The sequence below is a fragment of the Phacochoerus africanus genome, chromosome 1, assembly GCF_016906955.1.
Source record: "Phacochoerus africanus isolate WHEZ1 chromosome 1, ROS_Pafr_v1, whole genome shotgun sequence".
NCBI classification, from domain to species: domain Eukaryota; kingdom Metazoa; phylum Chordata; class Mammalia; order Artiodactyla; family Suidae; genus Phacochoerus; species Phacochoerus africanus.
In genome coordinates this window covers 194,335,541-194,350,335 of record NC_062544.1, presented here as the reverse complement: position 1 = coordinate 194,350,335, position 14,795 = coordinate 194,335,541, and the positions used below count along the sequence as shown (strand labels likewise).

At 35.9% G+C, this 14,795-nt stretch overlaps 1 protein-coding gene across 1 annotated transcript in view; it reads right to left on the bottom strand.

Annotated features, from left to right (window-relative positions):
• NAALADL2 (N-acetylated alpha-linked acidic dipeptidase like 2) overlaps positions 1-14,795 on the bottom strand; it is a 967,277-nt gene that overhangs the window by 236,344 nt on the left and 716,138 nt on the right. Inside the window, exon 10 of the mRNA XM_047786685.1 lies at positions 2,509-2,655. Coding sequence (XP_047642641.1) covers positions 2,509-2,655 — 147 coding nt within the window. The remainder of the gene's footprint in view (positions 1-2,508; positions 2,656-14,795) is intronic.

Below are 14,795 nucleotides of genomic sequence, written 5' to 3'. Positions count from 1 at the left end.
GTAGATTAACTTTAGCCTGAGAAGTTTCATGCTGTAAAAGTACCTTCTGAGAACTTCAATGGGACCTGTTTCAAGATCTTCTCCCTATTCAACCTCAGATCTCCTCGCTGATCCTCATAGAATCTTACCTGAGAAGGTTGTTTTTCTTCACAATTAACAAACTCCTCCCTCCCACTAGTCTTAAAAACTTCTGATAAAAAAGTTTAGAAATTCTCCCACTAACGTGTAAATCAGACAATAATTGTGATAATAGCTATGGTTGATGGAGGCATTATTATATGCTTAAGGTTAGCTAAACCTTTTACATGCACAGTCTCATTTATTTTTTTTTATTTTTTATTTTTTTGTTTACAAAGTCTCAATACCCTTTTTTTTTGTCTTTTTGCCTTTTCTTGGGCCGCTCCCGCGGCATATGGAGGTTCCCAGGCTAGGGGTCGAATCGGAGCTGTAGCCACTGGCCTACGCCAGAGCCACAGCAACACGGGATCCGAGCCGCGTCTGCAACCTACACCACAGCTCACGGCAACGCTGGATCCTTAACCCACTGAGCAAGGGCAGGGACCGAACCAGCAACCTCATGGTTCACTAGTCGGATTCATTAACCACTGCGCCACGATGACGGGAACTCCCGCAGTCTCATTTAATCCTTACCATGGCTCTACAGATTCCAAAAGTATACCAAGGTTGCTCTCCTGTGAAATAATTCTGAAAGAGTTTAAATCATGTGTCTATTAAGCACGAGTCTGGAGTCAAGCATAGCCCCATTCCTAAGACTATACCTTATTGCCTTTCTAAACTACTGACTTACACTCCAACGAAATTAATTAGACAGTTATTGAATAAAAGGTATCCTTCAGTGTGATAACATGACAGGAGGTGGATGGTCTGAAATGGGGGGATGATAAAAAGATGTTAAAATATATCGAGTGGGAGAATTAAAAATGAGTTAATTTCTTAATATATCAATTTCATTAAAGTGTATTTAAGGAGTATGGTAAGAGACAAGTTACCTCTATACAGGTACCCCATCTTTAAACAGCAATACATGTGAAAATCCAATGTTTAAAAACAAACAAATCATAATGATTACTTCTGCATTCCTCAAGAATTCATGTCATTATAATAGGAGTCACTCAGAGTTTCTCCCTCTGTGAATTTAATTTGTTAGTGATCATTTGTTAAATGTCTACTGAGGAAGTTAGGGGTAAGGGCAGAGGACTTCAGAGAAACATAAAGGTAATTTTTGCTTGAGTTCCCAATGTGGCTCAGTGATAACAAAGCCAACTAGTATCCATGAGAATGCAGATTCCATCCCTAGCCTCACTCAATGGGTTAAAGATCTGGTGTTGCTGTGAGCGGTGGTATAGGTAGAAGATAAAGCTTGGATCCCTCGTTGCTGTGGCTGTGGTGTAGGTCGGCAACTGTAGCTCATGTTGACCCCTAGCTTGGGAAATTCCATATGCCGCAGGTGTGGCCCTAAAAAGAAAAAAAAGGTAACTTTTGCTCAAAGCTATCAGACTGATTTCACCTGACAATGGGTCTACAAATATGTAATTGAAACACAACTTCTCAGTAATATCTATAATTGAAAAACAAAGAAGTCTTTCTGTTTCATATGTAATGCAACACAACAATGGGAGGAAAATGTATGTATACATGTATGTGTAACTTGGTCCCCATGCTGTACAGTGGAAAAATAAATAAATAAATTTTGCTTTTTTTAAGAAAAAAAGTCTTTCTTTTCCAACCACTATTTTTTTAATGAAATAATTACCTAAGTAAGGCAGGCTACCCGGGGGCTCTCAAATAGCCCCCATTAAGACCCACACAATTTGTAAAAGAAAGTGAAGTATCTCAACTGCTTTGGATCTACAGAGAGTTTCCTGTGACATAATTCTGAGAGAGGTTGAAAGACCTAAGGTCCAACAGAAGAATGACCACACTTAATTAAGGTAAATCAGGCCTCTGTAATATTTCTTTGAGAAAGAACCTCATATTCTCACCAAAAAAAAAAAAAATAGTCTCTCTTTTTAGGCAAACAAACTATGCACAAACTTTGAGCAACTAATCCACAAGACTCACGTTGAATGCATTTTCTCTTGAGCAAGGAGAGGGGAATCTATTGCACATGTCACCTGTTACTATGAATACTGAAGATTATAATTATGTTTTGATGTTAATCCAACAACTGCACATTTCTTGTTGCAAAACACACTGAAAACGTGACTGACAGTATAAATCTTTGTAAATTGAATTCAACACTATTGAGAAGAGCTGATATTTTCAAATATTCTTACAAAGCTTCTGAACAATAGGAATAACTTTCTAAATGAAGCAGCTTCTCATAGTAACTTATTTAGGAAGAAAGACAAATAGCCAAGATAAATCAAAATTCTGTGTGTGTATATATATATATATGTGTGTGTGTGTGTGTGTATCTATCTATCTATCTATATATACATATATATATAGTATGTGTGTGTGTTTTGAACTTTTAGAAGCAATCACCTCTAATAATTGGGAGTCCTCATAAGAAAACCTCACGGTGGGAATTCCAAGATGGTTGATGAAATAATCAGCATCATCCTGCATCTGTACAGAACTGACATTGGTTTCTGGGCACTGACCTCTTCTGGAACAGTTGAAATTATTTTTCTGAAAAACATAATTTAAATTGTTAGTATATATTGTGTTTCTTGAGTCATCTCTAAATCAGTGCTACTCGAAATGTAGTCCATAGATCAGCAGCATCAATGACACTAAAGAATTATTTGAAATACAATTGCTTAGGCCCTATCCATTTCCTTCCAAATGAGAACCTTTGGATCTGGAGCTCAGGAATCTGGGTAGCAACATTCCTCCACACTGTTCATTCTCACTGAAGAGTGACAAGCACTTGTCTAAATCAAGCTTTGTTTACTATTGTTGCTTTAAAAGTATTTCTATCATAGACTGATAACCATAATTTGAAAATATTTTAAAATATTTGAATATTTTAAAAGAATGTTACGTTTCTTAAAATGTTTAATTTTTTTTTTTTAATTTTTAAGTTCTCCCACAAATGTAAAGGATGGCTTAGTAGAATTCTACTCTTAATTTTTTTTTTGTAAAATCACAAAACATTTCTTCTTCTTCCAAGCATATTCCTACATGTCTTAAGAATATATTCTAAATAATGTGAGCTGAAGAGAACCACAAAGCTAAGTGCAACATCTGGGGAAACAAGATTATAGACTATTATTTCTTAAATCAAGAGTTGTCTAATATGCACAACAAATGCCAGTAGCTTTAAAACATAAAACATAATTAAAAAATCAACAAGTAAAATAAGTGTTTGTATAACTAATGTCAATTTCAAATGTCTTCTTTAATAAAATTTCTAAAAATGTAGAATCTTTGAGATGCTGCTATCTCAAGTATGAAACATGGAAGAATGCCAGCCTCCTCAGCAGTAATTATGAAGGAAGAGAGACAATAGCATGAGAACATCACACTCAATATTAGGCAAAAAGAATGTATTAAAAACATGTTTGCCATTGAATCAAGACATTGACTCTTCAACCTCACCCCATGTTTCTTTGGCATAACATAATTTCAAAAACACTTTTAAATATAACTCATCAAAATATTTGAAAATATGCATTTTAATATTCAGAAAGTGAGTTATTCCAACTTTTTTCAACTATGGTACTAAATCTTTCAAACATGTAGTAATGTTTCAGTACCTACACAAATTTTTGGAGGTACTAATAGAAAGATACTTGCAACCAACTTAAAATCAATTAAAATGGAAAATCTGCTTAAAACTAGGCAAGGTTTCAGGTTAATGCCATTTATAAATAACTTGGGTAATTAAGTACTTTGGAAGAAGAAAGTAAAAAGAGTGTTCTGGCATATAGTCTAACCCGTAGCAACCTAATGCTTTTTATGGTGACCCCTACTGATTTTCTTCTTTTGAAAGCCTAATTTTCTGAAAAAAGAGCCAATCCTGTTTCACTTCCTTATATAATCCCGGGGCAAAAACTCCTGGAGGTTATCTATCAGCTGGGATAGTTTGGGATGGGAGAGGGTTCTTTATTATTCCCAAAGAAAAGCTATCCTTAAGTACTAGGTCATAAAAAGCAAACAAACTATATTGGCTAAGAAGATCCAAGTATTTGGGAGATCTAGGTTTTGAAAACTGCTAACTTTGAAGGTATTTGTTTAGCCAGAATAGTTTTTTTCCTAATTGAATTTGAAAGCCCCAGACAGCCAGGACAGTCACTAGTGTCTCATCACTAGTGTCTCACACTCAGCCTGCCTCACTCATGCAAATTTATTGAATGAAGGCTGGAGGCATTTAAATTTATGAAACCTAGGTTGTTGCACTCTTGTATGGTATTAATGAGGCTTTGATGGAATCTAGTCTTTTCCCAGATGCTTAGCCAATAAAATTAACAATTATTTTTTAAAGTTTTCTTCCCTTTTACTACATCACCATCTATGTCTTTTTGAGACAGCATGTGTATACTACATTTTATGATCAGTGGAAATATAGGCTTGCTTTTAATTTTGTTTTGTATATGTAATTCTTTTATACACTCTAAATATCAGCTGTGCTCCCTGGGTAGGATTTTTTTTTCCAAAAGAAGAATGGAATAGGTCAAAAACTGAAAAGTCTAAATTCTATGAGTTGTCTGTTTAAAAAAAAAAAGTAATTAAAATTTTAAAAATTAAAATTTTAAAATAATTTTGGTTTTAAATTTTGGTATCACTTTTACTCCATCATCATTCTTATATATGATCTTCCCTATGATAAAAAGTATTAATTTCCCATAAATGCAGGTTCCTAAGGTGGTGGAAATCACCCACTCCAATCAATCCTTACATTCTTTGTTCTAACAGTTACTCAAAGTACACTTCTTGTTTCGCCTCGGTCTGTTACCGGCCCCAGGCATTCTTTCCAAAGTCAGTATAGATTATTTTCTAGTCTCTATGTAGCTAATCTTCTAATTTTCTAGTCTCTTTGTAGCTAATCCCATTGCATAGCTTTCATATTTTCATTGCATTCCATTTCTGTGATTCCTTCTAGCCACATCATTGCATGTATTACACTTTTCAGGGCAATTTAAAGAGTGATGTCTAGTCACTTAGGATGGCACATATAATGTGAGAAAAAAGAATGTATACATGTTAAGTGTAAATAAGTCACCATGCTGTACAGTAGAAAAAAATATATATATATATAAATAAATGATTAAAAAAAAAAAAGAGTGATATCCAGCCTTCAGGATCCTATTTCCTAAAAACCTTTGGCATTCTTTCCCCTATTCTGGCTTGCTTTACTTCACCTATTTATTGAAAATCTCTTTCCCTAAAGACTCGTACTGCATCTCTTTCATACATGAACTCCTTTGTAAACTGACACTAAGAGGGCAGCAGGGTAAATGCAACCTTTAATTATTTTAAAATTATATCTAGATGGTTAATACCTCTTAAACCATATCTATAGTGTTAACATGGGGTATTTATGGAGGGAGGACAGAGTACAGAAAAATAGGGTTCAGAGTTCCCGTTGTGGCGCAGTGGTTAACGAATCCAACTAGGAACCATGAGGTTGCGGGTTCGATCCCTGGCCTTGCTCAGTGGGTTAAGGATCCGGCGTTGCCGTGAGCTGTGCTGTAGGTTGCAGACACGGCGTGGATCCCGTGTTGCTGTGGCTGTGGCGTAGGCTGGTGGCAACAGCTCGGATTCGACCCCGAGCCTGGGAGCCTCCATATGTGGTGGGAGCGGCCCTAGAAAAGGCAAAAAGACAAAAAGAAAAAAAAGAAAGAAAAATAGGGTTGTATGATCCAAGGTATAGGTGCGCACTGTATCTGGAAGCACTTGCCTATTGAGCCTCATGTTGGATTAAGTCCAAATGAAGAGTAAACATTTCAAGAAAGCTAATCCAAGATTGGAGGATGGGGACAACAGAGTGCTCTGAGGAGCCCACCTGGGATCTGTTCCTTAACTACTGCATTTCCCTGGAAAACTCGTGGAGAATTTACCTCATCAGCCCCCAAATGCCTCCTCTCTCTGTCTCTCCTTCTTCCTTCTTTCCTTTGTCTCTCTTTCTCTGTCATTCCTACTACCTCATTTTCTACTACCTACTCTCCTGTGATTTAACCGGGAATGAGGGACTGAAGCACAGTACCTTCAAGCCTGTGTTATTTTATTCTTTTGTTCCTAACTAGTCTCAGAGTAAAATAGAATGAAAGAGAACTCAACTTCCAGATTGAATTTTTCCCCAAAATTTATTTTACCGAGGGATTTCCCTTAAGATGAGACTATTCATCTGGCACAGAAACCCTATCCTCTAAATCTTTTTATTATTCATTACTTTAAAATCCAGACAAAATTCACAGACCTGAAGTGATCCTAAATCCGGATTCTATCTTAACATGAGACTTTTCCCACACAGCACCTCAGTGGACTGTAATAGATCCAGATCAGATAATAGATACTGATCTACTCAACCTCTGTAACTACTAATATCCGAGAAGGAAGTAGAAAGAAAATAAAGGAAAGCTGTTTCCTTTATTTTTCTAGAAGTTAGCCAACCATGGAAGAGAGAAAGTTGGTAACAAATGTGTGAAGGCCAATCAATTTTTAAAATTTATTTACAAGACAGAGTAAATTCAAATTAAGCACTTCATCCAAGGAGTTCAAAATGATCTTCACTTAATATTTGATAAGAAACATTTTAATGCCAATTTATAAAATAAGCAAATTTAGGCAAAGGCCATGATTAGGTCACTTGTTTAATTTCCTACCATTAGTCTTTCAAAGACCTGAAATGAAATCTCCATCTCAATCCTAAAGCTATAAGCTCTTTGCAAGTATACTTTTAAACTGAAAGAAAAAACCTCATAATAAACTATTATATAAGTGAAATATAAAAAAATTAACATTTGCATCAGTTGAACAGCAATGCCAAAACACATTGACAGGTTTCTAAAGTATTTAAAAATCTATTTAATAATTCAAACATTTTATTTCTCCCATACTCTGCTTTCCTCTGCATACCTATTCATTCTACACACATGAGAAATCAAAGATGGTTACTTAACCAGCAAAAATAAATGTAACATTCAGAATGGAAGTACCACCTTCTACATATTATAATGAAATTACTTTTCATTTCAGGATTATTTTATGACCAGCTATGTTGAAAAAAATTATCTTCCTGATTTTCAAAGTTAATAGTGTTTGAATTGTGATAATGATCTCTATGGTATTTAAAATAGTGATTTTTCAGAGTTCCTGTTCTGTCTCAGCTGGTTAAGAATCTGACCAGTACCCATGATGTTGCAATTCCATCCCTGGTCCTGTTCAATGGGTAAAGGATCTGCTATTGCTGTGAGCTATGGTGTAGGCCAGCAGCTGAAGCTCCAATTTGACTCCTAGGCTGCGAACTTCCAAATGTCACAGGTGCAGCAATAAAAAGCAAAAAATGTATTTCTCACTATAGGCACTGCAAAGATTAATTTCATGTGTCAACTTGACTAGGCTATAAAATGCCCAGATACTTGATCAAACATTATTCTGGTTATGTCTGGTTATGTCTATGAGGGTATATTGTAATGAGATTTTATTTCGAATTGGTAGGATGATGAATATAGCTGAGTGCCCTCCCTACTGGGGTGAGCCTTAATTCAATAGGTTAAAAGTCTGAATAGAACAAAAGGCAGACCATGCCATCAGCAGGGGAGAACTCCTCCTTCCGTGACTGCCTCGAGCTGGGACATGGGTCTTTTCCTTTTTTTGTACTCAGCTGAATCATAAGTTCTTAGGTTTCAAGCCTGATGGCATTTGGACTGGAACTTACATCAGTTGCCCTCTTGGGTGTCCAGCTGGCCAACTACAGCTTGGGACTCTGGTGAACTCTAACTAATATGGATACTTTTAGATGGTCTGTTAACTCTTAGCATAAGAAATTTTCATCAGGAGTTCTCTTGTGGCTCAGTGGGTTAAGGATCTTGTAATGTCCCTGTAGTGGCACAGGTACAACCCCTGGCCTGGGAATGTCTGCATGCCACAAGTGTGTCCAAAAAAAAAAAAAAAAACTTCATCAGAACTAGTGAAAAATTAAACTGTAATGGTGGTGAGAAGACTTTTTGTTTGTTTTTGTCAGTTGATCTACTGGAGATGGCTTCATACGATTTTTTTACATTTTAACTTCAAAGTGTATCAACATGATCCCAGGCAATGTGAACACGTAAACAAGTGAGGAATCAGAGAAATTACTACATTTTGAAACTGGAAAGAACATAAAAATCCTAAAGCCAAAGGTAATTACATTGAGCTCCACCAAAAGAATTTAGGAAATCTGTGAACCTCATGAACAATAAGAACAAAAAAATCACACTTTTATTTTCACTCAATTTTAAAGGAAATTTAACATTTCATTCAAATGTGAAGAGGCCATAAACCCAATAGTGTTAGCACTATCTGTGACTTTGTGACCAAATGAAACCAGGCATTTTCATATCATAATTCACTTGTGATAAACTCATCACTAATAAAAAGTTATGAGCTATTTTTCTGAATTTGGGTATTTAATGTGCTTGATTTTAAAAACAGACAAATTTTGTGTTTTACTTTTTAGTTAACTGCACTTTGAGATAATTGGTTTCTTTTGCAATCCTGTGTATTTTAATGTATGCATTTTAAAATGTTATTTCTGAGAATGGGTCTATATGGGATTTATCAGCCTGCCAGAGTGGTCCACAGTGGGGAATCTCTCCAAGCAAGATGGTTTAATTTAACAAACCGTAAAACAGAGACCCCCAAATCAACAGAACTAGGACTTGATTCCAGGTCTTTTCATTCTAAATGCAATGCTATTTCCTCTCTACCATGCTTATATATCCAGCATGCAGACAATATGAATGCAGGTGAACATCCTAATCTTAATTCTTCTTTCTGGGATTCTAAATTGTTTTTTATTATTTGTTTTCAGGTAATTAAATTATTGGATATAGTTGTAACAAACGGTGTATCAGTGGCAATTCTTCAATGCTCAGTTACGGTGTATATATCATGTGTTCTTCATTTACTTAGTTTGTATTTTTATGCCAGTGTGTCAAATTGTTTGCTGTCCAGAACCGAATTTTTTTTTGCTTTTTAGGGCCACACTTGTAGCATATGGAGATTCCCAGGCTAGGGGTTGAATCAGAGCTATAGCTGCTGGCCTATGCCACAGCCACCACAACGCAGGATCCGAGCTACATCTGCAACCTACACCGTAGCTCATGGTAACACCAGACTCTTAACCACTGAGCAAGGCCAGTGATCGAAGCTGTATCCTCATGGATGCTAGTCAGATTCATTAATATCTGAGCCACGACTCGAACTCCTAGAACCTAATTCCTTTTTTTTTCTTTTTTTTTTGTCTTTTTGCCTTTTCTAGGGCTGCTCCCGTGGCACATGGAGGTTCCCAGGCTAGGGGTCTAATCGGAGCTATAGCCACTGGCCTATGCCAGAGACATAGCAACACAGGATCTGAGTCATGTCTGCGACCTACACCACAGCTCACGGCAACGCCAGATCCTTAACCCACTAAGCAAGGCCAGGGATAAAATCCACCACCTTATGGTTCCTAGTCGGGTTCGTTAACCACTGAACCACGACGGAAACCAGAAGCTATGTTTACTGACTTCCTTTGATATTTTAAACTAGAAACTGCAGTTCCCGTCAAGGCTCAGTGAAAACAAATCTGACTAGCATACATGAGGACACAGGTTCCATCCCTGGCTTTGCTCAGTGGGTTCAGAATCCGGTATTGTTGTGAGCTGTGGTGTAGGTCTCAGATGTGGCTGTGGTGCTGTTGCTGGGCTGTGGTGTAGGCTGGCAGCTGTAGCTCGGATTTGACTCCTAGACTGGGAAATCTCATATGCTGGATGAGGCTCTAAAAAGACAAAAGACCAATACATAAATCAATCAATCAATAAAATAAACTAGAAACTAAGTTACCCTTAATGCTAACATCTGATACTGAGTTCTTATACATAAAATATACTTTCAAAAGAGTAAACACTTTTTTAAAAAATAAATGAGTATTTTTGTGTAAAAATTTTAAAGATTAAATTGCATAGGGGGTAAAAACAGATTTTACCTTATTTTAAAATGGAAGTTTTCAACCTATAAAATGGGACTTTCAAAATCTCCCAAGGTCTCTGCAAAAGTTCAATAACCTACTTATAGGGTGGTAACAGAGTATTTTCAGCATTAAGTGGTGAAGAATTGCTATAATATACCCAAATGGAATTAGCAAATTGAAAAACATACTCTAATTCTCATTTCATTCTGCTAATTTTTGATATGTTACTCTTGATATCGAATGTAGAAACATGTCACTTTATATTTAAAATACTTCAAATTATATTTAAAATATTGTTATGAACTAATGGATCATTTAAAGATCACTCTGTAAAGGTGAAAATTGAGAAAAATGAAGACATGTGCCCTTGTTTTTACAGTAACTTCTAACTTCTATCCTTCCCATCCCAAACTCTACCTTTTTTTTCTTTCCACTTCCCTGACCAGTATTCTTCCCTGACCAAGAAGCACAGGATGGCAGAAGAAAGACCTATTTCTTCCTTATTTCTCTCCATTTAAGGCTTTTTATAACAATAAAAACAGGCATGTGTTATGTTAAAACTTTAAAAACATTCACATTTCAATCACTCTGGTGGCCTTAACAAAATTCCAACTAATATAATAACATAGTACCCACTTTATGGTATCTTATACCACAATATATTCCAGATGAATTCATTTTTTAAATATAAAAAATATAAATCATATAAGTATGGAGGAAACAGGGAAAGGTAACTTTAATAATCTTAGAGCCCAAAGATGTTTTAGAGTATGACAACAAACTCGGAAGACAAAAAAAGATTGATTAGTCCAGGTACATAAAATTTTAACTTTTCTACGTGGCAAAAATTACCATACACAAGAATAATTGAAAACCTAGGGGGAAAATAGTTATAATTCATTCCACGGACAAACAGCTAGTTTCTGTAATACATTTTAAAAAAGACTGACAAGCCAATAAAATTCTACAAATATAAACTGGCATTTCATAGAAAAAAATAATTACAAATGCCTTTTATATATAAAAACATATAAAGTTTCTTAAATATTTACAAGGAAACTTTGGCAACTTTGATTATAGACTGCGTTGTAAAGAATGTGGAAATTCCAATGCCTCATGTATTGCTTAAGAAAAAAAAAGCTAGCACGAATTCTATGAAGGTTAAATAAATATTATATTTATTCAGTGGAATAATAAGCCATCTTTTAAAAGAACAACAAAGGTATTTATGCAGTTGGAGAAAAATAATCTCTAAGATATGTTTTTACATTGAAAATGTACAAAAAACTCTTTTTTTGTTAAAAAAGTAAAATAAGAAAAGTATATGTATATACTTTAATACAGCTGGCCCTTGTATATGTGGATGCATGATGCCATTTCATAAAGGGACTTGTGTATCCTCAGATTTTGGTATGGGACAGGGTGTGGGGGTTTTCCGGAAACCAACCCCTGCAAAAGCAAATGCTACCTATGCAAATGCTATTTGTCTTTGGGGAGAGGTACTCCTAGAGAAACAGGCTCAGGAAACAGGCTTCTCACCGCACTATTTTATTACTTTTGAATTTTAATTCTGGGATTGAATCATCTTCAAAAAAATTACATACTCCAAATCCCCTCTGAACTATATGTTCTACGTTTCCTATCCCAAGATTCCCTTGACTGTAAGGAATCATATCAATCTAAAAACAGCTTTTGTTGGATAATAGAAAAGAAACAAACAATCTAACAGCTATTTCACAGTTTCAGAAATGTCGACATTTTACAAAATGCCCACAAGTAGAAAGATGGGGTATTTAGAGTTGTATTGTTGACAACTATGTAATATAAGAAAGTTAATTCAGGGTCATCAAAAATATATGTAGCATGGGGAAGGGGGCAGATGAACGTAATTACCACTTGATCTTATTAGGAAAGAATAGGTTCTCTTAAGGTTTGGGGATGGATACAATATCATGAGGCCCTTGCTGGGGTAGAGGTCACTAAAGTAAGCATCTCAAATAACCAAGAGGACACTAAGAAAGAACAGAGAGCCAAAGGACAGTGCGGAAAACTGAAAACAAAACTCCACCCATTTAATAATCATGATTTGCTTAAGGACCACTCTTTTTTTCCATGAAAAAGTATGAAAACAAGTATCAAAATTATTGTCAAACCATGAAAACAAGTATCAAATTATTATCAAAATATGCTAAAGATGGGCTACCTCACTTACTATAAGGAGTAAGGATTTATCATTTACAAACAGACATCATATTAGATTATAGTGCAACGAAGTGAAGTGCATGAAACAAGTATCATTATCCCATTTTGCAGACCAAAAGCTTTGTTATCCTCTAGAGACTTAAGGATAGCCAATGGAATGACAGGCAAGTCTTTCTAACTTAGATTTTTATACTATTACCCCCTCTACCACATACTTCCACCCCAATTCAGTGACTTTTTCCCCCCACAACTAACTAAGGACATAAGGAAATAGTTTGTCAGCTTGTACAGAAAAAGCTGGTAGGCTGCTGACTAATGAACTAAATTAAAATTACCTTTCAGTTTAAGGGAAATAGTGACTTAAAAATAGTTTACGAAATAAAAAGACTCCATAGATCCCTTTGCCACTTTGGCGTTTCTATAATAGGTTTGCTGTTGGTCATTCCAATAGCTAAACCTATTTTTTTCATGAAATGCCAACTGTATATAGAATGACAACCCCAGAGCCCTTCTAAAAGCTGTACTCTGATTATATCTAAAAGTGTGTATTGAAAAGCATATTGAAAGGAGAACCATCCAAATTGACCTTTGGCCAACACACTGAATGAAAGCACACACCCCCTGGGTACAATTCCTATAGGACTTTTAATGACCAAAAGGATCAAGATATAGATTTTATGTCACAGTGAAGGATAACAATTCTGGCTTCACAGTGCTGTTCCATGCTGAGGAATTGGCTGACATAACTTCAGCTATTATTTCACCAGCCTTCTTAAGGTTTGTCTTAAATAGCTTCTCCTAGCTTCACAGGCAATGCTATTTTAAATAATCCAGTGTCAGCATTTTAGTGATATATTCCAGCTGCCAGGCATTAAAAAAATTAACTGAAAAACCTAACTGGTTTTCAATTCTACATTAACTGTCTCAGGCTGCAAGTATTTTTAATGAAATATTTAAACAAAATCTTCTGTAGATGAAACAGTTTAGTAACTTCCCTTCCAAAAAAAAAAAAAATCAGACATTTCAAAAGTTACATCCAAAAGCCAAGACACAATTGGAGTTACTCTGCATATATTTAGCATCATTCAGTAGACAGCAGGAGAAAGTTTACTGTCCTCTCTGTGACCAGGGTCACAGGGCAGTTGTAAATCAGGAGGGCACTCTCAGGTTTTTTAGAGGTAATTCATTTAATTTTAGGACAGCACAGGGAGAAAAAAAAGAAAATGCAGACTTGGCAAGCAGGAGGGCCAAAGGATGTGGATGGCAAACTATCACATATTACCATTTCAAGCAAGTTAAGTGCTGAGAGTGAGAAATCAGGCAGAGGAAATAACACCATCAGCAGTACTATGTCTAAGTTTGACAGATGACAGCATCTTGGTGTAACCTTAAAGCCCTGGGCCAAAATAACTGCTAGCCTAGGGATAGTTTTGCTAGAATTAGTTCATCAGAGCTTTGTAGCCACTGTTGTATCTAGGGGGCACTGTGCATAGGTTACCCAGGCACTACCCATGACCCTCATCCAGCGCCAACCACCACATGTTGTTTCTTTCCACCAAACCTAGGTCCATTATTTTGGTCAGCATATACCAAGATGTCTTATAATTATATCCCTTGTTTTAACTTAATCATCCTTTGTATTTTTTCTGCCTCTGCTACATGTTTTCTGAGGGCAGAGAATGTTTGTCCATCCTTGTACTGACCCCAAACTGATCAGCACAAAAAAGGGCAGTATAAGTGTAAAAATGAAAGTCAATCCAGTCATGTCAACATTTTCCAATGGGAGGGAATCATAAGGGAAAAGAGAAGAAAAAAGCTACACACACAACATCTGGCTCAGCTTAGTTCTGACTTGAAAATTATTGGACTTAGAATGCCAAAGATGCTACAGGAAGTTTGAGGTTAACTTCAGGTAATTCCCTGAGTCACAACTATACTGGAAAGCATTCTCTTAATTCTTGGTTGGGCAACATTTACTTTTAGGTAAACTAAGTATCATATTAGGCACCTGCAGGAAATCAATAAGTAGGTAATGATATCACAAAGTACATTGTGTTGAGTAGGTTCTTAAGATAAATACTGAAGAGCAATCAAAGTATGACCCCTAAATACACTACAAAAAGGCAGACAATTTTGCATTCTCTCTTAAAAAGTATTGATGTCCTTTTTCACTAGCATGACTTTGGGACAGTTACTTAACTTCCTGAAGCCTTAAATTTCTCAGACGTAAAAAGGGAATATGTGTACAATATGAGGAGGTTGAGAGGAGTAAAACAATAATGCATGAAAAGCACTCAGCACCTAGTCCATCAGGAGTACTTAGTACATAACTATTATCATTATGAATTCTCATTACTAGGAAAGTAACCAACACACCCACCCACATGTACACCTACCCACATACCACTTAGATTTTCAGCAATATCTTCTTTACCAAATCTATTTAAAACTAATTTCTCCTGCTTTCTAA